Raw genomic sequence first — 27522 nt, forward strand, 5'->3', positions numbered from 1 at the left:
CGAGCCCCGCGGGCGGCGGGGCAGCGCGGCGGCGGAGCGCAGGTGGGCGATGGGCTCCGGGCTCCTCTCCGTGCCCGACGGCGCGGGCGGCGGCGCGGAGCCCCGGGAGGCTGGGCTGGCTCGGCCGGTGGGACCCCGGAGGATTCGCGGAGCCCCGGGAGGCTGGGCTGGCTCGGCCGGCGGGACCCCGGAGGATTCGCGGAGCCCCGGGAGGCTGGGCTGGCTCGGCCGCTGGCCCTGGCGGAGCCGTCGGGAGCGCGGACGGGTCTTGCCGGCGCGGAGCCGGGATGGGGAGGGGGCTCCGGGTGAGGCTGGGTACGGGGCTGCCGGTCTCTGCGTCGCTCGGGAGTTTTCCCCCCGCTGTAGTTCGTATTCTTCAACATTTCTGCCTTCCGACAGCTTTTAGGCTTTCCGTTTGTTTCCCGTATTGTGAGAGAACAGATTCGTACGTTTCATGCTGGACATTTAAATGTTCCAGAAGAGAAATAGATTTTAAAGTATGGGAGATATTACAAGGGGAACAAGACTCAGCATTCCAATACAAATACTTAAAAGATGTGTTTTGCTATTGTAGCTATTACTTGTACGTAGTTCTAGTATTACTTACAGCAGTTTTGTCTTCAAGACAGAGATTTTTGTAATAGTCCACATGGCCAATATCTTCTATCTCTTGTACCAAAGTACTGTCTGACTGAAAAGTTCCCAGACATCGAGGACTTGGTGATACCAAAATAATTCAGTGCTCAAAAACTGCCTTCTAAGGACAGTGCAGCTTTCAGCCACGTCATCCATTCCCCTTTGTGTTCAGAGTCTATAACCACTGGTTGTTGCTCCACAGGCGTTTTAATTGGCATGTGACATTAATCTCAATTACCTCTGAAATTCTCATTTCAGAAATTCACCGGAATTGTCTCTTTGATAGCCATCTGAGGGGTTTTGTCCACTGATTCTAAAAAGCAGACGTGTTAAAAGCAGACCTATTATTGCATTCTCTGCAGAGGTCTTAATGAAATAGCAATAAAAGAAACAGTTGGGACTTCACCATGGCTTTCCATGTGGAGGGACTAGTGGCCATAGTTGTGTTCTACCTGGCAATCCTGGCAGTAGGGATATGGGCTGCTTGGAAAACCAAGAACACCAGCAGTGAAGGAGATCGCAGCGAAGCTATCATAGTCGGTGGAAGAGACATTGGTTTGCTAGTTGGTGGATTTACCATGACAGGTATGTACAAAAAAAAACCTTTTTATTTCCTAGCCAGTGTATAACTTGTCAGTTTTCCATCTGAATGAATTGCAATCTGCATGTTGAGTAAAGCAGAGTGGGGAAAATATTTTTTATTTTAAACTTTTTATCCAATTGTTTACTGAACAGCCAAATGTAGCATTTGTATAAAAACAACTAATATTTGTCAATCTTACAGGAAGAATATATTTTCATTAGTTTTCATATATTTTCATTCCATATTCATCTGTAGATCAGATATGTTTGGAACAAAAGTATGGAATTAATATAGATTTATTAGAAAGTTTTAAAATAACTGCCATTGTTTTTAAAACCATCCAAATTTGTGTGTTATTCTTGGATTTGTTTCATCTGAGTAAAACAAAGTTTGTAGGGAAAAAAGACTGGTGGGAAGGAGAGAGTGTACAACATAAATTAACTTTCTAAAAGAAAACTGGCATACCTGCAAACTTGTAATTGTACAGATTTCAGCAAACTTATTTTGTGGATTCTTTTAGCTTCTTTTTCAGCAGTTGGACAAAATAATGCGTTACTCTCAATAGTAGTATCAGTAAGAAAAAGCTGGGTGAAGGAAGAGTTCTTCACTGATTTTGTAAACAGTGTTCTCTGACTCACAGAGCCACTCAAACCAGCCGTCTTACCTGGGTAAATAAAATATTCACAATACTGTCCAAAATCTCAAAACTTATATTATGGTATTGGAACAAAAATGCATTATAGGAAGAGTGAATTCGCCCACCATTATATTAAAGCAAATTAATTTTTAGGCATTTGTTTGTTTGTTTTGTTTGGGGGTTTTGTTTATTTTTGTTTTGTTCCTAATTTAATCTACACCATGTTCAGGCAAAGCCCTTTCAATCGTCAAATTTAATTTATCTGACTGTATTTATGTTTTGCTGTTTTGCTCTCTTCCGCTTTCACAATTATCTAATAAGGAGGAGCAAGGTAAAACTTGGGCCAAAACTCTGCATTCTTTATCTACGATAAATTCACATTATTTTGCAGGGGCATTCTGCTCATTCAAAAACTGGATATTTAGATATTGAGTAAAGAATGTTTGTAAAAGTCAATAAAGTTTGAATACAGTCAGATGTTCTACTTCTTGCACTATCCTGTAATTTACTGTATCACGCATCCACCGGCTATTGGTGCATAAGATATGGGGAGACTCTGCTCATAGCAAGAGCTGGTTAGACTGCTTTCTGCTGAATGAAATGTTCTCAAGAGCACTGAAACCAGAATATTTTGCAGAAATATTGGTTGCCTCAAAACAATAGACATTAAATCAGGGGAGTCGAGATAAAAAAAAAGGCATTTCCCACAGAAGTAGCTAGGACTAATGTCTTTGCATATAGAAGATACAAATTCTGGTCTCCTTAATCCTATCTTGCAGGAATATTTTGTGCAACAGCTGAAGCACAGATGTGACCTGAACTGGGATTTCCTATATCTCAGTCATTCTGTAGCCACCACAATTCACACCCACACATGTACATCCTGTATTGTGCAAGCTCTAGAGATGGTGCAGTCTCTCATCTTTGCAGTAGAATATCAGACTGATCCTAAAATCTTTGGGTAGCTAAAACTATCATGGATTTTATACTGTCAGGGCTGGCACTCTCCCCTGTTCCTTCCTTAAATCTGGCAATTAAAGCTTGATATGGCACCTAAGCTATCTTTCAGTCGTAGCGAACCACGGCTGGTGCACAAAGCAAGATCTGGGCACAAATCTGCTGAGCCAGGGGTTAGTCCGAGTTTTGTCTCCGTGAGGGTGTTTGGGGCACTCGATTTCTAAAGTCATAACAAAACAATTATCAACATAAGCTGATGAAAATCCACAATAATTTTTACAGGTTGATATTTTCTACAAAATGGACACGTTGTTAGAGGGCATACTTACTTTTTAAAAAACGGTCGATGCTGATCTTGCGCCTCACAACCATGGCTATTCACCATACATGACAGTTCCAACATCTTTACATTTTTCAGGTTTAATTGTCTAAATTTAAATTAGAAAGCAAAGCCTACCCCACAAAAGGAAAATAAGTATTGTTTTAAAGATCTCCAGAAAGGATATTGTTTGTGTGTACCTGAAGCACTTTGGGTTATGGCATGAGGCCTTATTCTCTTATTTTTGCCTGAGACAAACACTACAATGTTCCATGGGTATTGGCTATGAAAGTGGTAGAAATTTCTAGGGTTACTTATTGGAGAGGATGACAGCACTTAGCCTGTAAATCTAAAATAAAATTCAGAACGTAAGCATCAAAGTCAAGATTCCAGAGTAATTATAGCTGATTTTCTAAACAACATTGAAAAATCTTAAAGCACTACCTATGAATAACAGCTGTGGATATTTTTGGATATATGCTATGGTCCTGAAGAAGAAAAAGCTGTATAAACCAGCTACTGAAATGCTGAACACAAAGCCTGTTGAAAGTTGAGTGTGACTGCAAGTAAGAAAATAGAAAGAGTGAAAAGGTTGAATTGTGGATGGATCACAGCAGCTCATATTATAATGAAATAACATTGTATCATAGTAGACACATTTAATCTGTGTATAAATTTTACATAATTATAGATAAAATTTTGCATTAAATACTAGCCTTCCTTATTTTTGTGAATGAATTTTTGAAGAAGTGCATCAAAATTGAATCTAATTTGATTTTGGTGATTGAGTTTAAACCGCAAAGGAAATACTTAAGATTACATAACTAAATTCTCACAAACATGACCTGAAAGGTAATAATCTATTGATGTAATTTTTGCATTTTAGTTGGATGGAGCTACGTACTCTTCCACATGAAAAAGAAATATTACGCAATTCGATTTTATTCTAATCCTTGGATAAGAAATTATTGAATAATTTGAGCGGTCAGACAAGGAATTGTTCCTGAAGAAGTGCCAAAAAATTTGGTTTCCTAATATATATCATTATATATCAAGAACTCAAAGATCAACTTCTGTGTGTCTCACAGGAAGTAGAAGAAAAACTACACTCCTTACAGTCAGTATTTGTCTGGTCATTTTTTACGGTGTATATTTTAAATGGATGTTGGTATTTGCTGCATTTTTTTGGTTTTCAGATGGTAGGCAAAGAGAAGATTAAAATAGATTACCACATGAATGCTTCTATAGATTATTAAATATTGTATTCCTTTTTAGGAATTAGGTAAAAACAAAAAGAATTTCACCAAAAATAAACGTATTAAACTAACTTCAAATTGTGGCTTAGCAAATAAGGATCAGAAAATTAATATCAAAAGGCTGAAATCCCATCCTATCTTATCCCTTTATTTCATTTCTAATGCATTTACCTGTGTCAGTGTACGTGCTGACTATCCATTCACCCTCTCAGAAAAAAACATACAACACCTTCCTAGAGCTCTGTGGTCCTTGATAGGTGTTCTAGAACATGTGCACAGAAAAATTGATTATCAGCAATTTTTTAAACCCCAATCCAGAAATCAAGAAATAGAATTAAAAATAAGAGCTAAATCCTTCATGACACCTTACACAGCAATATCTGTCTGCAGGGCAGACAGTGGAGAGTAATGACCCCTACAACATCACACAGAAGGGAGTTGACTTGATCTCCTCCAAAAGAAAATCAGGGAGCTAGGTATGGCATCCAGGTTCTCCTTGGAGAACACCTGACACCTCTGTAGCAACCACTGGCAAATCAATGCTGGAACTGGAAGGCCCCTTCACCACAGCTGCAGCAATGTTGGACATCTGTCCTTGACTGTGGGATATTATTCCCACCTCTAACCAAGTATATAATTTATGTAGAATTCATGCTTATGCATTTTCTGGGGGCAGAAATAAATATGCTTCTCTTTCTAAATATTTACTTTTTGATATTGTATACAGGTGCTTATTCCATAAAACTATGCTACTTGAGACACAATAGACAACACACATCCCGGGTAGTCACAGTTTTTTCCATAGACAGTGGTGTCCCTCAGGGATCCATGATCCATATTGGGACCAGTACTATTCAACAGCTTTGAGGGCCATGGACAGTGGGACTGAGGTTGCAGATGACACTTAAGTGAATTCTGTGGTTGGTAATCTGGAGGGAAGGGATCCCATACAGAGGTACCTGGCCAAGTGTAAGAGGCCAAGTGTAAGATCCTCCAGCTGGATCAGGGCAAACATTGATACAGGGTAAGTGATCAGTGGATTAAGAGCAGCCCTGTTAAGAAAAACTTAGAATCACAGAACTGTAGAATCATCAGGTTTTAAGATTATTAAGTCCAACTGTCAACCCAGCACTAGCACCGTAACCCCTAAAACCACTACACCACATCACTCAGTGCCAGATCCAGACACCTCTTAAACACCTCCAGGGACAGTAACTCCACCACCTCCCTGGGAAAGCTATTCCAATGCCTGACCACCCTAACAGTTAGCATTTTTTTTCCTAACATCTAATCTGAATCTCATCTGTCTCAGTTTAAGACCATTTCCTCTAGTCCTTTCACTGCAGACATGGTAGAAGAGACTGGCCCCACACCACTGCATCCTCCTATCAGGCAGTTGTAGAGAGCAATGAGGTCCTGCTCTTCTCAAGACTAAACATTCCCAGCTGCCTCTGTTGTTCCTCATCAGACATGTTTTCTAGACCTTTCACGAGCCTTGTCACCCTTTGCTGGACACACTTCAGCACTCAATGTCCTTTTTAAAGTGAGGGGCCCACAACTGGGCACAATACTAGAGGTGCTGAGTACGAGGGGATGATGTCTTTCCTGGTCCTGCTGGCTGCACTATTGCTGATACAGGCCAGGATGCCTTTGGCTTTCTTGGCCACCTGGGCACATGTTGGTTCATGTTTGGCTGCTGTTGACCAGCACCCCCAGGTCCTTTTGTGCTGGACCATTTTCCAGATACTCTGTCCCCAGCCTGTAGCACTGCCTGGGGTTGTTGTAACCAAAGTCTAAATGACCAAGTCAGCACTTGGTCTTGTTGAAACTCATTTCTCCAGCCTGTCCATATCTTACAGTCCTGCAGATCAACACTCTGACCCAACTTAGTCTTATCTGCAAATTTGCTAATGGTAGACTTAATGCCTTCATCCAGATAATCAGTAAAGATATTAAACAGGACTGGGCTCAACACTGATATCTGGGACAGGGTGAGAGAGGTGGGCTTGTTTAGCCTGGAGAGGAGAAAGATCTGGGCAGACTTGATAGCAGCCTTACAGTACCTAAAGGGAGCTTATAGAAAAGATGAGGATCAGGGCATGTGGTGATAGGATGGGAAGTAGAGGCAGGGAACTGAAGGGTAGATTCAGATTATATATTAGGAAGGAATTCTTTACTGTGAGGATGGTGATGCACTGTAACACGTTGCCCAGAGAAGTTGTGGATGCCTCATCCTTGGAAGTGTTTAAAGACAGGTTTGGCAGGGCTTTGAGCAGCCTGGTCTAGTGAGTGGCATCTCTGCCCATCACAGAGGGGTTTGAAATAGATTTTTAAGGTCTCTTTTAATCCAAACAATTGTATAATTCTAGAACTCTGGTAAACAAAGTATCATACTCTATCTTAATTTACACTGTCAAGAGTCACAAAATCCCAAATATTTGACAACTTTTTATGTAGATTATGTATCCTTGCTCTTCTCATTAAGAATCAGTCTTAACCCATCTTCCCCATATGGTCCCATATGGGCATCACTCACCCCTTATTTCTGTAGTACAAAATAGCTCTTGATAACCAAAATCTACTCGTAACAGGTCTCCTTGGGTCACTTCTTTTGTTGCAGTCTTTCTCTGCATGCACACCCCTCATAAAAATCCATTATACCATTTCCAACAACAGAATGGTCCATTCCTTGGCTTCAAATGGCTGAAAGGGGAACAATTGTAATTCTCTGGTTGCTGGAAATCTGTGATTCTAAAGCCATTGTGAAATTCAGCAAAATACCCTCTAGTAGTACTTGAGAGATATCACAGTCAAGCGGAAAAGAGTGGTTATTTAGCTCTTAATGCAATTTCTTAAGGAATTTTATTAAATTTTCTGAATTTGTTTTTCTCTCCAATTGTTTGTCTTAAACACAAAATCAAGTTTATTTGTACGATGCTGGATGATAGAAAAATTCTGAGGAATGTTTAAAGGAGCATTTCGAACATTTTTGCATGGAAACCTTAACTACTCTTATATTAAAAAGTAAAGGCTTCTGACACAAACCAAAACATCCCTGCAAAAATCTAGGACTTGTAATGGTCTGTCTGCCCTTGTTCGAACTGCAAAATTAGATTTATAAAACTACCTCATTATACATTAGAGATAATTCTAAAAATTTTTGCATGGAATTTGCAAACAGGAAGAGTTAAACTTTATTACTTCATTTGTTATGAAGCATTTTTGCAGATGCAATCACAATACATTTCTGTGTTGGAGTTTTTCTCTCTCACTGTTGATTCCAAATTCTCAAATGAAGAAACTTCCCTTAAAGGCAGAGAATCCATTCATTAAGTGCCAGAGGTTGGTATACTAAAAATACTGCTTTTTGGAGAGAGAGATATGGTCAAAAATATTGGAGATAGCACATATCCCTTATTGAACATGGCTCAAGGAAGCATAAAATAAATGAAATAAAGTTTAGAACTTATATGGCAACAAAAACAAAAAAAGCACCACAGCTCTAGATAGAAATATTTCAAGAACTCTTATGCTTCATGTCGTAACAATTTAAAACTTAACAGGGTTTAAAAGGCTTTTTTTTCATGAAGGTCCTGTTAAATAATGTGTTCATTAAACTTTTGCCTAATTTAAATGTTTTTCTTCAGACTCCACCCTTATACCTCTCCTTCGTTTGTACTAACACTAACAAAATAGTAATGGTAAATAAATAGTGGGGGACTCAGCCCTCACATCTTCACTGACTATACAAAGACTTGGACAATTTGATGATTACCTCAGTCTATTTGACTTCTTTTTTCATATGCTTAGGTTGTAAATCCAAATTAAGGCTGCTTTTAATAAAAGGATGCCATGCCTGGCACTTGTATTGTTCATATAATAAAAAATAACCATATCATACATAATTACAATTTTATTACACAGCGTGTGAGCTTTTCTTTCTTTATGGACATTAAAGACTTTTCCATCTCTTCCTTTTCAGCCACATGGGTTGGAGGAGGCTACATCAATGGGACAGCAGAAGCTGTGTATGTCCCAGACTATGGTCTAGCTTGGGCTCAGGCCCCTATTGGATATTCCCTTAGCCTGATTTTAGGTAAGCAAAGACTAATACTAATAGTCCCTCATTTTAAAGAGTTCTGATATAAGGTCCATTCTTTGAAATGAAAAAACAAGGGTCTGATAAAAGGTTGTTGAGGTAAACTGGATCCATTCTGCTGGTACGTTTGGCTATTGAAAAAAAAAAAACAAAACAGAAAATCTCTATAAATAGTTTGATATCTCAAGTCTCCTAAATTCCTTGTCAAGACCTATTTGATTATTACAACCATATTCTTTGGGAGGAGGGGGAGGGGGTTGGGAGTACAGGGTGGGGAGGTGTGTTTAAATTGTCAATACCAAGTTTTATAGATTCAAGTTTTCTTTAATTGTTTATATGATCTGGAGCATGACCCAGGTGCCCAAGTATCAGTGCACCTAATAATCTTGGAATTAGACAAACATCCTTTTGGGCTGGGAAAGTGCTTATACTTTAAAGATCTCCACTAAGAATCTAGGTAACTTTTCTAATTTTGTGTAGGAAGTATGTAGCACCTATTTCCTTAGACTGGAAACTATTTCCTTAAAACTGGAACATGCAACCTCTTAAACGTGGTACAAAACTCTACATGACATGTCCAAATGCAAATGCAGAATCCTGATATATGCAGAGTCAGAGTGTAAGATACAGACAGCATTTTAAGTTTTAATGCTGCAATAATGATGCAACTGTTTAAAAAGTATGTTATTACAGGAAAAAGATCCTGTGTTTTTCATATTTCCTTAGCATGACTGATATACTCACCTTTCTAATGTTACTTGACCTCTCAGTCTATTCTCAGGGTCTTCCTACCTGATTTGCCCCTTTGTTTCCTTTGGTTGCTTATCCAGATCCTCTTTCACTTTTTATTTCTTCCTATACAACATGTTTTCCTTCCCCTTTTTCCCCTTGAAAATGCTTTCCAATGGCCTGTCCTAGTTATCCTCACTTCCCAGGCAGAAACTTTCCCCTCTGTAGATGTTCCTCTCTGGCCTGTGCAGAGTCCCAGTTCTGGCAGTGGTCACCGTCCCTGAGAGCATCTTTATCTCCTGGAAGGAAAGCAGGGGCTGTAGATGTCTGCCTGGTGTCACTAGGAGGTCATGAGGGTCACAATCTATTAGTGATTACTTTTTTGTTTTGGTTTGGTTTTGGTTAGGGTTGGGATTGAAGCATGAAAGATTAATTTTGTGTTTGGATTTGGTTGTTTATTAATTTTTATCTATAGTACAGTGAGTGTTACAGTGCTTTTAGCTAATAAGTTAAAAGCTAAAAAATGGAGGTGTATCTTGCTTGTTACAAGGTCTTTTAAGGCTGGCTTAACTATTTAATTAAAAACTAACATTTATATTATTTATATTTTTTACTTAATGACTAAACACCTGTGACTTGCAGTGTGGCATTTTCTATTTAATTATAAAAACACTACTTAAAACTAAGAAGAAGAAAACAAGAAGGAAGAAGAAGCCAATGCTTCAGAACTTCCATTTTGTCCTATATTTATTACTCTATTCTAAAACCCCAAATTACAAACTCTTTACTATGTGATATTGCACACTTTTATTTAAAGTATAAACCAGTGATTTTAACTCTATTACTTAAATTGGGCCAAGGCCTTGAGTCAGAAGCAGTGCTCTTCTGGGGGTCAGTGCCAGTTCAAAACTCCCAGGCTTCAGAGTTCCAGCAACGATCCATCGATGTCACTAACCAGCTGTTAGGATTGGAGTCACAAGCATCCTCCAATGCAGAATTGACACAAATTAGCAATAGTCCAGAAGAGTCAGCCTTTCTGCTTGTTTTCAGCTGTCTATAGATACCAAGACTTGTATTTCTGAAAATTATAATGGCTACTGCAGAGAAAAGCAGTCCGTATGTGTAACCATTTATCTCTCTGCAGAGCACAGAGAGGAAAGAATTTCTGTGGGCATAATCTGTACATGAAGATTTGTGGGGATGAATTCTTTATCCTTCTTTAAAAAAATAAATAATCAAAATTATAAAAACAAGGCTGGGAGAAATATTACTGCTTCAGACAGGAAGTATTTAAGATTGATATCATCTCCCTGTTTTTTTCTCCATATAATTTTATTTTCCTTATTCTTTCAAGCAGTTTAGTTCTAAAGCTTAAAATACCTCCTATTTCCTTTGACAGGTGTTTGAACATCTAATGGATTATGGCTTTTTATTCTTCTTTAATTTTATTTTGCAATGATGGCATAACCAGTAGAATAGGAAAAGGATCCATTACCAAACGAAGAATCACCAAAAAAAAAAAAAAGCTGGGAGGTTTCTGCATCCACCTGCCTAAACACAGCATTCACATAAGCACTATAAATTGGGATGACAGTGTGTGATCGGTATCTTCTGTTCAGAGAACTTGATGAAATGAAGAAATATGAGTTATAAAAGGCAATACATAGAAATTTGGAAAATCTTCTGCACAATATGATGAATAAATGGCATATCTTGCCATGAGGAACCTAATTAAGGGTTGCCAAATGCCATACAGTGTGTCTTATTGGGAACTGACAGGGTTTCCAGTTCATTATTTTACAGCAGTTTTACTGTGGTAGAAGTCTACTTAGTTACAGTCATGTGCAGATCTCAACTACACAGGTTTCCATACAAGGGCTCTTTCTGCCTTCCTGAGATAGGTCCTTTTTTTTTTCTCAAGACAGAAAGAATTTGAGAAGGGGAGGCCTTTGCACATTTATGTACATACCCAGCCCGTGTGCCAGCCAGGCAGAGCAGAATTGTGATGTAACAAAATTCCTTAAAATACATAAGTGAAATAACTGTATGACAAATATTCATGAAATCTGACACCGACAGAACTCAGAAGACCTCTGACCTATCCTACAGGTGTAGTAAAGTTGTTCCAAACATACATAATAATAAATCTGAATTGTCCTGAAAGAATCAGATTTACTGTGTGTGCACTAAACCACATGTGAAATTCTATTTCTATTCCAAAATTCTATTTCTATTCCATTTCACATGTGAAATTCTATTTCTGATTCAGGAATCTCAGACAGTTTTATTTTTAGAGTGGGACTGTGTAAAACTTCGTGCTGTATTCTGGTCTAGGAATCAAGAGGATTAGGTAGAAAAGCCATTCCTTTAGGCTAATCCAAAATTAGACAAAACTCTGACAGCATCCATAATGGGAGATTACATAAACTGAGCCAGAAAAAATAAGAAAAATCTTTTTTAAAATTATCAGACTATAGATACTAATGGAATGTGTGTGTTTAAGTAATTCTGTAGACATATGTAAGAGCTTCCACAGGATATTTTAACTGTACTTTTTACTTACAAACAAGCAAACAAACAAACAAACAGTATTGGTGACCTTTTTGTACCCTTAACTGACAATGAATGTTTTATCCCTTAATGGTAATTCATTTCTAAACAGCAGCTGGTGTCTTATGCTGCTTTTTCTTTGTAGGTGGCCTTTTTTTTGCAAAACCCATGCGATCCAAAGGCTATGTGACAATGCTGGACCCTTTCCAGCAGCTTTATGGAAAAAGGATGGGAGGACTACTATTTATTCCAGCTTTAATGGGAGAAATGTTTTGGGCTGCTGCCATCTTCTCTGCCTTAGGTAAGGAATAAGCAGTAAAATATTAATTTATTACAGGTAGAAATTATTAAGAATATCAGAAATGCATTAAAATTCTGGCTCCAAATGGTAACTATTTAAGCCAAATGATTCAGACTGTGACATTTCTAAGACCCACAGTAACTAGCATATAAATCTAGTAATGCTACCTCTCCATATTTTGACAAGGGGAAGACATGCAAAGTATCTATTCATTTTCACATTCCTTTAAGTTTTCCCTCTTCAAAGAGCATGAAAGGATTTAGGAAGAAATTTCTGCTAATAGTGAGGGTGACATTAGTGATTGCAAGTGCCTTTTGGATCAAATCTGACACAGCTTTTCTTTTGCATCTCTGGGATGAGAGAAGCCAGTCAAAATTTTCCTTAATGATATGTAACAGCATTTCCAATGCATCTAAACAAAATAATCCTTGGCCTATAGGAGATCTACATATACAGAATATTCCATAACAATAATAATAATAACAAAATAATAGAAGTAAACCAGATGCCCAGATCCTGATCAATAAATTGAAAAATTCTTCAATTCTAAATGGTTTTTTTCTTGACAAAATGAAGAAAATACTTAGGATTCAATAAAGGATTTGGAGAATTAGTGAAACCATGACTCAATAGAAAATCACTTAACTACTCATCCAGTCCTGAAAAAAAAAATCAGCTTCCAGGGTTTTTAATTATATTTCAGCCCTGAATTTAGCAACCCCTTTGAGAACAGAGAAAGCCCTTGAGTTGAAGCACCAGTAATTGACTTTTACCAACTAATCATACTAATAATGCACATGCATGTGGTAATGCCTTCTAGCATAAGCTATTTTAAACAAAAATAAACTTTGAAGGTACTCTCCAACTGCGCTCTGATGAACTGCAAAGCAATGGGGAGCTTGTTTACCACCATTTCATCACAAAATCCTTAAAAGACTAAGAAAAAACTGCATGCTGAGGTGATAGGAGTTGAATAACTTGAAGAACACTCAGAGTATTTGGAATATTTTTGATTAAGGACAAGCCATTCTCTTTTATTTCAACACAAGTGGTGTGAATACCTTTCTAGATTTATATAGCAGCTCACAGTTAAAGACTGTCAACGATTATAAAGAAGATTTTGATTTTAACTATTCTAACCTAGTTCCTTTCTCACACCTATCCCCACTGACAAATGTTTGATCCCAGTACTCTTCACTGCTTGATCTCCATCATGACTCCTTGCTTGACAGGGTTATAGATGGGAAACATTGGTCTTAAAGCCGTGGAAGAGGTCCGAGCCTGTAATTCTTGAACTTTGCAGGCTCATTGTGCAGCAAAAGCCACATCTGTCAGCTCCCAGAAGCTCTTACATATCACACATCATGTTGTCTTCTAAGGCCAAAACTCTTCCAAATATGTGCTCCAGAATATCTCTCTGCAATAACTGCAAGCACTAAAAGCTGCTGCAAGATGCTTCATTTAAATCATCCTAGTTAGAAGAAGAGGAATTTTTTAAACATGGCCTTAAAACATTGCAATCACTTGAAATAGCTAATACATTTAAGGGAAATGTATAACCATCCTGATATCTGCTGGAGGGGCAGTGCAAGAGGACACAAGCTATTCAGGAGGTTTCTTGAGTGCACTGGCAACAACTTCTTGACACAAATGATCAGGGAGCTGATGTAGGGATGTGCTCTGTTGTACCTGTAACTCAGTCACAAGGAAGAACAAGTCAGGAGTATAAAGGTCCAAGGCAGATTTGGCTGAAATGTTCATGGGATGGTGGAGTTCATGGTCCTGAGAAGGGGGAACAAGGCAAATATCACAACTTCAACCCTAGACTTCAGAAGAGTAGAGGTGGGCCTCTCCAACATTCTACTTGGAAGAATCTCATGGAAGACTGTCCTGGAGTCCAGAAGAACTGGTTGATATTTGGGGATCACCTTCTCCGTGCTCAAGAACAGTTCATCCTAACAAAAGGGAAAATGTGGACTGCTGTTAAACGAGATCGGGCAGCTGGTGGCAAAAGATGTGGAAAAGGCTGAAGTATTCAGTGCCTCTTCTGTTTAATTCTTTGCTGGTGAGACCAGTTTTCAGGAATCCCAGGGCCCTGAGAAGCCTGGGAAAGTCCAGTGCAAGGAAGACCTGCTGGAAGAGAACCAAGTGAAAAAACTTTAAAATACACTGGACAGACACAGTTTCGTGGGACCTCAGGGGATGCATCCTGCAAGTGCTTTGGCAGCTGTCTGGTAGCATTGCAGGAACATTCTCAGTATCCTTCTGAAGACTGTGATAATCAGGGATGTGGATAGCTGGTTTTCCCAGAGTGAAAAAGAGAGTGTAATTCTTACAGACCTTGAGAAACATTAAGGAAGTGTTGTTGGGACCCTTCTCCGTTTCCTAAGGACCTGCAAAATGACAGATGCTAAACTTAGACCAACAGGAGCATCTCTTTTCTCATTCCCTTCAAAGGTGCAGAAAGGCTGTGCAGAATATAGAGGGGGGGAATTATTAGTGGTGTTACTAAGTGTCAGACCAATGCAACTTAACAAAGGTGGGCCTTCTCATCAGACATGCTGTGATATACACACTAACACACAGTGCTTTGGTTTTCCCCTTAGGTGCGACTATAAGTGTGATCATTGACATTAATGTCAATATTTCAGTCATTATTTCTGCCCTGATTGCCACTATGTACACACTTGTGGGTGGGCTTTATTCTGTGGCCTACACTGACGTAGTTCAGCTCTTCTGCATCTTCCTGGGACTGGTAAGTTTGGCTTTTTTTGCCCTAATTTGTCAAGGATTTTGCCCTGAACATCTAGAAGGGCTAAGTGTGTCCTGGAGTGTACCAGGCAAAGCATTGCTAACCAGTCAGACTCATAGAGTGCTGACTTTAAAAGAGTCTGCATTTGCATCAACGTACAGCCCATACTTTGGAAACAGTGCTGTCCAAGAGGTCTGATTCTTTGACTTTTTTCCAGCCAGTCTGGCTGTCCAGCCATTCTTGCAATTTTCCTCTTGAGTATGCATCTAACTCAGAATAGGACTGGTGCTGACTCCTTCCCAGTCTGTCTATAGGGCTGTGGCTCAGGCCCTGGAAGGAGGCATCAGACATAGGAAGATGTTGGTAAAGTAGTCCAGAAATGCTGTCACTGGACCTGCAGAGCTGATACTCTACTGCTTCTCTTTTCTGTGGTTGTCACCTATACAGCTTAGTTAACCTCCTGTTAACTTAGTTAACCTTGTTGGTTTTCCCCTCATTTCCCTCCACCACCATATACAGACCATAATACAGGAAGTCTGACCAGATGTCTTGGCTGTTTTAGTGTGGTAGTGTGAATATCCCTCATCAGCTGTCAGTTATATGCCAGTGGGTAGCTGTTTATTTAAGCCCCATATTGAAAAACATCAGTGTGACAGGGTCCAGATCACAAGGGTGCAATTGAAGAAGCTGCTGGCATTGTTTGCCAGTGGCAGTAATAGACAGTCAGGTGTGCAGAGAACTGTGATATGCTACCATAAATGGAGAGGTTCAAGATGAAGGAACCAAAGGGCACCTTGGGGACCTGGAATTCTTTCTCTGCTTTTCAACTTCTTCTTGTGCAGCTCTAGGGAAATTGCTTCAGCAGTGCTTACACAGGTGGTCACTAATCAGCTCTGTGTGTGTGCTTACTCTGTGGCATCTTACTGCAAGGACTATGGCCTTTAAGTGATTTAATGGGAATGGTGCTAAATAGCCTGAAAAAGCAAACCCAAGTTCCAACTGGCCACCGAAAATGAAAAGTTATTCCAGATTTTATTCCCTCATATCCTTGTTCTTCATCTGAACAGTGGGGAAAATACCGTCTCTTTCCCTAACATAAATTTTAATATTTGTGAAACATTAAGTTTCTACAGATGGCAAGCATTACAAAAATTCCCCAAACTGGAGATAAATCAAAGAACAGAAATTGTCTTCCAAAGTGATCAACTCATGAACCACTAGAGAGCCTGATCCCATGGGAATAACATTAAAATCAGCATGAACCTGGTGAGGGGGTGGGAAGCAAGTGAAGATTGTACAGAAGTCTTATAAATTGTTATACCTATAAATTAATAGCATTTTGTTTCATTCAGGTTGGGGTTTTCATGTAATTTCCCATCTGAAATAAACAGCAATAATGTAGTGGTGAAGAACCCATATTCATGAACTCAAGAGTATCATCAGTGAGGCTGAAGAGTCAGTATTTAAATGGTCATACTCTAGGGAGGCAGGTTTAGGTGACATGGGACACTTGCACAGTAGATGTCACAGCAGAGGATGGAACAGGTTCAGTTATCCCAGCTTTTCCTCCAGGCTCTGGAGCAGTTTTTACTCCCACTGTCACGGAGATTTGCTGCTCCTTCCTCTAATGTCTGTTTTCTCTCCTGTTTTTATCCAAGACAAAAGACTTGTAAATCACCCTTATTCCTCCTTTCAGCCACAGCTTTTTCCTTAGGCTTCCATAACCTCTACCCCAGCCACTCCATGTGCATCCTTGTTTTTATCTTTACAATCTCATGTCTCTCCTTCCTTCCTCATCTTCGTTTACTCACACCTGCAATTCTCATCTCTTCATATTAATCTTGCCTCATGAGACGTTCCCTAAGCCTGTATCCCCACTATTTACTATCTCTTCATCTCATTTGTATTGTTAATTCCCCATTCTAAACTCTATATTTTCCCAAGTAATTCCCAGGAATAGTTCAGGGTTGTCATTTTTGGCAGGAAAAGGAGTCTAAATATATAGATGTAAATTATGACATCTCAGTAAACTGCAGGGCCAAATAAAGTGTCTTGATTTGTTTTATTTACTAATGAAAAGGTAGTCCTTGAGACCACAAAGAGCTAGGTTACTGTGAGGAACTGGAATGATTTATAAAAGCTCATAATGTATTTGCAATACAGTACAGATTAAATCCTAGGCTGTGGCATGCAGACTCCAGATGGACTTTTAGACATTTGCCCTACTGAAAATCTCAGCAGAGTATGGCCAAACTACATCTGTTCAGGAGCTCATCACTTGGACACTTGACATTTCAGATTCAGAAACAAGAATAAAAAAATCTGTTTGACATCCTTGTTCCCCCTGAATTTCTCAGGAAGGAGAGTATTAATATCCATTAATTTTGACAATATGTTTATTTTTCCCTCAAAATATCTTGAAGACAGTTGAAAAATTTTTGTGCTCTTTCACAAAAAAAGTTCAGCCAGGGATTGAGACGGGAATCTTTCTGCCCAACTGCTTAAACTGGCAAAGTTTAACAGAGAACAGGATCTTATGGTATGGGATAAACTGCTTGAATAATATTTGCTAAAAAATATTATTCATACATTATTGCAATAAATGTGCAACAAAATAGAGAAATATGTTTGAGTTTACCCTTCCCTGCTCCTGTTGCCCCTAGACACTTAACTGTGATCAGTTGTGATTGTGGCAATTTGCATGGTTTGGGATATCACTGGATCCTTAAGGATGCTGTGCTTGTGATGGTTCTAGTCCATATAGTGCAAAGCCTGGTTTCCACTTTGGCTGGAGCTGCTGAGTTTCTTACACAACTTACAAACTTACACAACTGCAAAATGACTTTGCGAGTAAATGCACATAAAGTCTGTCAATGAAGGAATTGGACCTTCTGGCAGAAACCATCACTGGGAAGACTTTTTGATTTAGATAAAAAACAAAATTACTGAAAGTGGTCAAGAGACCCCTAGAAAACATCTGTGAGGCAGGAAAGTGCTGTAACACTGGGCTAATATTAGTTCTACAGGACAAGAGATGAGGCTGCACCAGCAGCAATCCTGTCTTTTCACAGTCTTTTAATACTTAGTTTAGTACTGAATTAAAAGCAAACTCCCAAGCCTTCAGATGTGATGTCTCAGGCCTGTATGCTTCTAAGTCCTGATGTTATTACATGAAAATTTGTAAATATTTCTCTACTGTGTGGTCCAGGAAAGAATGTAAACAATATATGAGGAGGTTAGGTAAAATAAAACAAAGTTGTATAAATGTGTCTTTGCTGCTGACTTTGCAGTTTCCATTGATTAATTCTCTGCTCACAGTGTCTCTGCTGTCCAGGACACATGTGAGCTATCCACTACCAAGCCCTCTGGATTTCAGAGATGTTCCACCTGGACATAGTCTGACTTTTTGCAAGTCATCTTGAGAATTTGGTATTCAATCTCTTGCAAGCAAGAATAAGAAAACTAGATGAGTGTTAATATTAAAATTTCACAGATTTAGAATATCTTTCTGTTTCTCTTTGGTTGCAGTGGATCAGTGTCCCCTTTGCCATGTCCCATCCTGCAGTAACAGATATTGGGCTCACAGCTGTGCACCATGTGTACCAAGCACCTTGGCTTGGATCTATCAACTCACTTGACATTTACACATGGTTGGACAATTTCTTTTTACTGGTAAGTGGTGATTTGTATGAAGGAGTGAAGCATTTAAGCACTCACACTATGTTACTGTGACAGCTGAAAATAATTGAGTCTACTTAAGAGTTTCTATCCAACTGAAAACTTTTACCCCCTTGACTCCTGCTTGATATTTCTACACATTTGAATTATTTTAGTGACATATCAGCCAGCATTGCCAGGAATGCAATTTAAATATCATCAGGCTGAAAGAGCTGACATGTTAAAATTAAATAAAAGTGCACAGCTAATGCTTAACTGATGTCATTGTTGGCAGAGGAATTCATATATTGCAGAAGGCAATAAATACATTATACAAATTATTAAATATGCCTTAGGTATAGGTGAAGAAAAAGCTGTGCAGAGATGGATGGCAGGATGGATAAATTCATGCATGCACACATGCCAGAATGAACCAAGGTCTTTCATTATTAATACCTATATATTACACATGGGATCAGTGGTTATTAAGTACTTTCCATTAGAGGATCTAGAAACACATGCTAACATTTTCCATTCTCAGTGTCCCTATGCAAATTTACACTGGTTTTATTATTGAACTTTGGAATTACATTTTCTGGCTTTTTTTTTAAATCCTCTCAGCCAAAAATCTTCATGGTTTTTTTATAATTGGTCTATTAAAACATGTTCTTTTATTCAGCATTCTCTCAAAGATCATTAGCTCAAATGGCTGAATTCTCTCCTGTAATCCCAAAGGTTTCATTTCTGCTGTCGACCAAAGGAAAGTTCTGATAATTATGACACATTTTCTTTTCATTTTGTCTGTTTCATTGTAGCTCAAGAAATTTACACATTCTTGGAAAGCTTTGATAAAGGAACATTATTATCAAGGCTGCAAAGAAAAACAGTCATAAATAGCAAGTCAAAACCAGGCTTGCCTGTGAAACATTAATTTTAGTCCCTTTGTGTGCATGAAGCTATATGAAACACCTGTATACACACTTTCTGGTGAAAATGCCTCCTGCCTCATTTAGTGTATAGAACTAGGTTATGAAATTTGCTTAGTTTTTTTTTCCATGCTGTTTAGGGACAGACATTTGGTTACTTAGTGGAGACTATTCAAATCGTGCTCTCAAGACAGAATTGTTAGCACTCGGGTTTTCAACCGTCGGTACACTCTTTTGTGCCATATTTTGCAGAAATAATTTTAAGTCCAATCAGAATATTCAGTTACATATTCAAATGAAAGAGAAGAGTTTTCACCATAAAACAAAACTTTTCTTATTTTGACATTGTCTTCCATTTCTATTGGTATTGTATTTGCTTAAGGCAGTGGGAGAATAATTTTTCAGATTCCTGAGTTCAATGCATACAGAATGTCTTGCCTTTTGTAAATGACTACACACATTCACCGAGGAAGATAAAATCTTGCTTTGACGTTGTATCACAGTCTAATCTGATTTTAGTGAAGGAGGAGTATTGGAGGGCAAAGTCTTCAAATATGAAATATGAAAATAGTACTTTTCGTAAAGACTTGGGGATTACAGAGACTATGAAAGGGCAAAGTGTTGATGCTAATTCTATAAAAAAAAACTTGTCTAAAAGAATGGGATTTAAGTGGACTTACACAGGTTTGACATTGCTTGTGATACTGAAAATTGCAGTTATTACTGACTGGCTGCTATTTAATAAATAAATTTAAAAGTAGCAATATGGCTTTCAGCATTCAAGTGATCCTTGTATATGTTCTCTATGGTGATAGTAAAACGATTCAGCTACTCCCCAGTCACAGCATGCTGTTGTGTTTGCAGACATTAGGAGGAATTCCATGGCAAGCATATTTCCAGAGAGTTCTTTCCTCATCTTCTGCCACATATGCTCAAGTTCTGTCATTCTTGGCTGCTTTTGGCTGTCTTGTGATGGCTATTCCTGCAGTACTGATTGGTGCAATTGGAGCATCTACAGGTAATGATTAAAAATCAGTAGTACAATAAATGTAAAATGTATAGTACAATAAGTGTGTGAAAATAAATCTTGTGTTAGATATAAGTGACATATAGGTTAGATAGCCAGGTGGCATCATTTTTCAACTCATGACTCCTTCAACAGAAGACTACGGAGAAAAATGTTATAGAATGTTTCTCCCAAAGGAAATTGATCCTACCGCAGTGGATGAAATTAAATAATTTTGTACATTCTAGATATCTACAGACACAATACTTCAATTCAATGTTTGCATTTGTTTCTGGCACTTTTATTTGGTTGTTACAGTAATAATGGGAAATGGCTGGGGGAGCTGTGGTTATTTAGCCTGGAGAAAAAGGGACTGAGGGAAGACATTTTGCTCTTTATAACTATCTGAAAGGAGGTTGTAGCAAGGTGCATCTCCCACAAGCAACAGGATGAGAGGAAATGGCCTCAAGTTGCAGCAGGGGAGGTTTAGAATGAATATTAGGACAAATGTGTTCACCAAAAGGTTTGTCAAGCACTGGAACAGGCAGCCCAGAGAAGTGGTGGATTCACCATCCTTGGAGCTATTTAAATATGTGTAAAGGTGGATCTTGGGGATTTGGTTTATTGGTGGGCTTGGCAGTGCTGGGCTAATGGTTCAACTCGATAATCTAAAAGGTGTTTTCCAACCTAAATGATTCTTTGATTTATCAGAAATTTCTTACCTTTACCAATATACTCTTGCCAAGCTTTTTTTGTCATAGTGAGAGTGATCCCCATCACAGTGACTATGTAGCTAAACTGTTAAAAATATTCTGTTAGAAATGTTCACATTTCTTTGAGTCCTGTCTGTAATCCAAAAGAGTAGCTAAACACATCACCAAAAAATGGATCCCAGACTTGTTTTATATTTACATTTATGAGCAATTTAAAGTTTATTAGAGAGGCAAGGAAAAATGCTGAGCAGAATTAAATCTGCCTAACAGAAAGCAGTGTGACACTGGCTCTGAAATGCCATCGGTCTGGCCTTGGTAGCAGTTTGTTCATTGAATGTGCATTAAATTGTGGTAATATGAATAGCTTGCTACACATGAAGTAAAGAGATGTTGTGGCTGCTGACGTGACTGATAACATACTGCTGTCCATATTGCAGCTTGGAACCAGACTGAATACGGTGTCCCTGACCCCAAGACCAAAAAAGAAGCAGATATGATTTTGCCCATCGTGCTGCAGTACCTTTGCCCAGTCTATATCTCGTTCTTCGGCCTCGGTGCCGTATCTGCTGCTGTGATGTCCTCAGCTGACTCCTCAATTTTATCAGCAAGTTCTATGTTTGCTCGGAACATTTACCAGCTTTCCTTTCGGCAAAATGTGAGACAATGCTTTCGTTTTTACTTTTAGATTTTAGGTGAGACCTTAACTAGGTGATACATAGACTGTAATTTCATAATGAAACACCTCTTTCATGTTCCTGCCTATAACTAGAAAAAGAAGTTAATTACTAACAGTATGTTGAACAAACGGCAAATCATAAAAATAGTCATGCTTGTGACTGATGACAGAAGTGAAAAAGCTGGCTTGGGGAGGGTAGCTGTCAAGAATTCTCATGGAACTGCAGTTTATCCAAACAGCTAATTATTGTTGCTACAAGCATAATTTCTACTTAGATTCTTCACAAAATGAGACATTTTTCTAATCTTTCATTTATTGGGAAATCATTTGGCAACAGAATTGTCTAATGAGTTGCAGTTTTTCTTAGGAAACAGAAGAAATTCTGATGCTGATGGGCTTTTTCTAGTTGAGCCGTTCTATTTAAAAGTTATTTCTTACACTGCTTTTTTTCTCTCTTTGACTTGTCATCAAGCTTTTTGCTTTGTTCAAAGAGTAATGGCTTTGGGAATGGCAACCATAACCCTTGGGCTTTTTTCTCTGAGCTTGAGATTGAGATATTAGTTTGCAATTATTATTGAATGAATCATGCAAAGCTTTCTTTTACAATCCAGTATTTTATATTGACTGTGTATAAATGTAGGCATACATGTTTGGACATTAAAAAACCACCTAACACTGCCCTTTTTTTGCAGGCTTCAGACAGGGAAATTGTGTGGGTCATGAGAATCACTGTTCTTCTGTTTGGAGCATCAGCAACAGCAATGGCACTGCTGGCTTCGTCAGTGTACGGCCTCTGGTACCTCAGCTCTGACCTGGTTTATATCATCATCTTCCCCCAGCTCCTGTGTGTGTTATTTATTAAAGGAACCAACACCTATGGTGCCATTGCAGGATACCTGTTTGGCCTTGTCCTCAGAATAACTGGAGGAGAGCCGTACCTCTACCTTCAGCCCCTGATCTTCTACCCTGGCTGGTACCAAGACGATAACAATCTCTATATCCAGCGATTCCCGTTTAAAACACTTGCTATGCTCACCTCCTTCTTTACTAATGTCATAGTCTCCTACTTAGCCAAATACTTATTTGAAAGTGGGACTTTGCCACCAAAGCTGGACTTTCTTGATGCTGTTGTTGCCAGATACAGTAGAGAACACATGGACAAAGCAACTCTTGTAAAAAGTGACAATATTGTATTAAATGAACTTGCACCTGTGAATCCACGACACAGTCTAACTTTGAGCTCGACTTTCACAAACAAGGAAGCTTTCAACTACGTTGATTCAAGTCCAGAACTGTCCAACACTGAAGATAATTAAAAAATCTTGTAGCCACAGGCAAAACAATGAGAAGCAGGATATTCGACAAAGAATAGTAAGAAGAATTTTATCAGAAGAAAAGCAAGACTTGGGAATAAAATGCCGCTGCACATTCTTTAAGTTGTTTCTAGGAGCAGGAGCATCCCATGGGAGGAACTCTTTTCTGCTATTATCTAATATGTTGGATTAGATCACAGTGTTTACCAAAGTATACACTCAATCTCATTCCTTCCATCCAGAGCTATATGCTGTACAATTTAAAAAATATTTAAAATTTAAAACATATGTAGAGGAAAATGTGCAACAGTTCTTAGCTAGGATATCATATGAAGAGATTATAATACAATAAGTCTGAAATATTATCACTCAGCATTCTATTGGCATTAAGTGAAAATATCTTGCCACAGCTATAAGTGATTTATTACTAAAGAGCTAGTTGCTTGAGCAAAGACAGATAGATAACTTCTCTGGGGTTTTGATCTGGTAATTTTTTTCTTCATACAGAAATTTAAATAATACAGTCTAGTATTTTATTATTTGTAGGAAACAGTAAAATGCACAAATAGTAATAAATTCCTTATAGGAGTGCTAAACATGATATATTAATTTCTTAAAGTTAAAATTAAATCACCAGTTTAAAATCATGTTATAACTGATACAACCTTAAGCCAAATATGTTAATATAGGTGTTGTCTTTCTTTTCCTGTGATTAGTGACTGTCACCAAAATTTTTAGAGCAATAACTGGAGTTGAAATTCAGCTTGTGAAAAATGGCTCTTATAGAAAAACTCATAAACTAAGTAAAATTTTTCAGTGTTGGGAGAAGAAGCCTTGTCTTGACTTATCATCAAAATGAACACAAGCAAAGCAGTCTGACACCAAGCAACTTCACCAATGGAATAAATATGGAAAAGTAAAGAGAATCAAGAAGGTTTGAAAAGAGAGATGAGTTTCCTTGCAGAAAATTCCCAATTTACACTTACTAAAAAAAGATATTCTTAATGGCGAAAAGTCTTTTGACTTGGTCATGCTGGAATTACTCCAGAAAGTCCAGATTTTCCATAGAAAATAACATTTCCTTGAAAATTTCTCAAAAAAACCCTGGCTTAGTGGACAGCTTTCCACATCTCTAAGTGTTTGCCTCTGAAAGCAGTTTGGAGAGGAATCGAAAGGAATGCTGAACCCACAAACATAGTGAGAGGCACAGTGGTGTCTTCCACCAAGTGCTGGACTCTTTCCTTGCCCCCTGTCCTCCTGGCTGTCACAGGGAGCCTGAGCAGTGCCAGGAGCAGACCAGACTTTGCTGGCGAATGGCAGTGCTGGCCCCAAGCAGCAGAGCAGGCAGATGAGGGCTCTGCTGACGCTGCCAGGGCCAGCAGGAGCAGTGCTGCTCCCTTGCCCACGGCCAAGATGATTGTGTGTGTCCCCATTGGAATGTGCCTTTCTCAGTGCGAGCTCTAGTCACTGCATTTCTCCACAATTAAAGAGTTATGCTCCAATAATTCTTTTTACAATCTGGGTATGACGCAAAATATTCTGTTGAAATCCAGATATCCTCCTGTTGCTGGTCACCAGTGAAATTTCTCTTTTTAACACTCACAGAATGAGGAGTTATACTGGAGGACAGGAGATGTAAGAATAGATTTTGCTGCTAAAGGAAGAAGCCATCAACTTGTGTATTCAATGTTGACATAAGCTTTCACAAGGTTGAATCCTTAGACATGTTTTGCTCCTTTTGTGGAGTCTTAAGAGCATATATATATATTTAATATGTAGAGAAAATTAATTTCAGAGATGTTGGGGTTTTTTTTTTCCTACTTACACTGCATTTAAAAGTAACACTGCAACTCAGTTCTGAATATACATTGTGACCTGCAGTACTACTGTGCTTACCAATATGGAGTGTGCTCTGGGTGAAGGGAATCAAAACCAGGATATGCACTAAAAACTCAGAAGAGCCAATATGGAAAAGAAATTTAAAATTCCTGCATGGTGAGGGAATAGGCCACCAATGAAATTCAGGGTGCTGAGTATCACAAACCAAACATGAGCCCAGCAGTATTAGTTCCCCCATGAACCACAGAAGAGAGATGAGGAAATAGACTTTATAGAGGAAAGAGGGGAAGAACAGAGCCACTGCTGAATTATTCTCCATTTTCAGCCCAAATCCACTAGTCTGAATCTCTTTTTTATGGGAAAATATTAAGTCACAGTTTTACCTGCTTACGTAGCAAATGCCTTATGCTGCTATTCCAAACTAAGTTAGAGGATCCCATTTTACAGTCACCTGTAGGCCTTCCTAAAAAATTTTCTCTTACCTCAGTTTTGTCCAGGAATTGCTAGAATTTCACGAGGAGATGCTTCATAGTGACCAGATGCTTTGAATACAGCAACATTTCTAAATTATTTATTTCAAAATGCCTGGCTGTAGGAAAAAGAGAAAAGAGAAGGGGATTGCGCTGGAATAATTTAAGAAATTTCGACTGAAAAATAAAAATCTTTCTCTTTTGTATTCCATTGTTGCCATAAAATGTAAATGGTTTTAAAATGCTAAAAAAAAAGGTAGGTGAAAAAAATAAGTGTTAGTCCAAAAATTTCAAACCAGATGCTTTCAACATTATCAGAATATTTTACACTTTCTATCCTATAGAAATTTTTTAAATTGGTGTGATTTTATGCAGTATTCCTGCTTAGATGGACTACAAAAACCAAACCAAACAGCCCCATGCTAAGTCTGTTTACAGGTTTTATTGCCTTAGCTCAGCTGTCCTACATTAAATTCGTACAGAGCTGTTCATATAACCAAAGGCCATATCTGTGATTGATAGTTGTGGGGAAAAAAAAAACAAACAAAAAAACCAAAACAAAACAAAAAAAAACCCAAGGTTACTTCCCCAAGTAAATGCCAACAGGATGTGAATCTTTAAGCAGATTTTATTTTCAGAGGAATTATCAGTCTTTCTCCCCTTTTGCAATTTGTGGACAGCAGTACTGTGCTGTAAATTTGGTTTATAATCAGTGAAGCAAGCAACTCATTTTCAGACACTGAGGTTATTGTTTCTGAGCCTACAATTTTAAGATAAAATATTCATGACACAGTCATACATTTTACTTTCATATTCTTAACATTTGTGAATAACATTTATTTGACAGGGGGTTTAACCTCCTTTGCATGAGATGTGTTTATAAAATCAAGGCTGATAACATAGCTGACATGTCAAAAAAGTTATTTCATCTCTACTTGTCCAAATGGGATGGTATACGTGTTATAAACAAACCATACTTTTGTGAACCTGAACTGAATGTAAACATTAAGTGGATCAAATAAAGTCAGATTTAGTCTTTTATTTTCATATAGTACAAGAATTTAGGATTTCAAATAGAAATATCATTGGAAAAAACTGTTATTCATTTTTCCTTCTGCCTTTCAAGTGTATTGGTCAAGTTCCATGTGCAGTTAGTAAGTTATTGTTAGTCTGCTATTAATCAGGGCAGTATTTGTGGATGTAGTTTAAAAAAAAAAGTATATTTTTGTCTGTGTCAGAAATGTTATATTAAGACTATACTTAACAAAGCAGATAGGAAGCATAATATAGATATATATGTTTTAACTTCATTTGTATTGTATTCAATAGCGTCCATGCATTTCAGGAAAATACTGTCTGGTTTTGGGTCTGTTTTGTCCATCAATCAAAAATAAAGACATTTATTTTATTATCACTCAGCATCACCTGAGGTTCTGTCTTACAAGCACAGCCCCACAGACATGAAGTGGTCCTGGCAAAATGACCTCACCTGGGCAATCAGTGCAGTCACAATGGCTACAGCCCTACCCCAAAACCTGGCTTCAATGTTGGAAATAGAGCTCTCATTTTAGCGATTTCCTCCTTGTCCTCACAGTCAAAAAGGAGAAAAGAAGCTCCTGAGCTCCAGGATAATTTACATCCAGTGGGGTTTCCTCCTGAAGACCCCTTGCCAAGGACATTTTCTTGGGGATGCCACACTGGGACAGGGGCTGTGAGTTTGAAAAGGAGCATAAAACGCACTATGGGAGCAGGAACTCCCACACCTAGGGACTGCACCTGTGATCCACTTCTGTGTGAAGCCACTGCAGAAAGGGTCTGATAGCTTTCCCTTTGTAGAGGGACATGAAGTCATCCTGAGCATTGAATATGTTATAAATATAATTGTTTAGAAATACAAAAATTATTGGATTGAAAACTAAAACTCTGCTTTTATACTCCTATTAAGTGTTTGATCATCACAGGAAAGATACAAACGGGTGGCTTTCCAAATGGCAATGGCATTGCCAAACAATGGCACATGCCAAATATACAGAGCATTTCTCCCCCAAGTGCTTTGAAAAATACATCAACAATACTGTCCGCTCATGGATGGAGAAAATAAGG

General features: G+C 38.4%; 1 protein-coding gene across 2 annotated transcripts; it reads left to right on the plus strand.

The window, feature by feature from the left end:
- The first annotated feature begins 22 nt into the window (after window positions 1-22).
- SLC5A7 (solute carrier family 5 member 7) lies at window positions 23-26833 on the plus strand. 2 transcript variants are annotated; one of them, XM_088160105.1, is made up of 9 exons: window positions 23-42; window positions 895-1221; window positions 8371-8484; window positions 11912-12067; window positions 14674-14822; window positions 18348-18491; window positions 20267-20420; window positions 21559-21776; window positions 22490-26833. In XM_088160105.1, the coding sequence occupies exons 2-9, from the start codon at window positions 1044-1046 to the stop codon at window positions 23111-23113; spliced, it is 1737 nt and encodes a 578-aa protein (XP_088016231.1). In that variant the 5' UTR covers window positions 23-42; window positions 895-1043; the 3' UTR covers window positions 23114-26833. The 2 variants fall into 2 exon arrangements, with proteins under 2 accessions (XP_088016231.1, XP_014747435.1); XM_014891949.2 differs by lacking the exon at window positions 23-42 and having other exon boundaries at window positions 457-1221.
- Window positions 26834-27522: the final 689 nt, after the last annotated feature.

This window comes from Sturnus vulgaris, chromosome 2, assembly GCF_052056855.1.
Source record: "Sturnus vulgaris isolate bStuVul1 chromosome 2, bStuVul1.hap1, whole genome shotgun sequence".
Classification (NCBI taxonomy): domain Eukaryota; kingdom Metazoa; phylum Chordata; class Aves; order Passeriformes; family Sturnidae; genus Sturnus; species Sturnus vulgaris.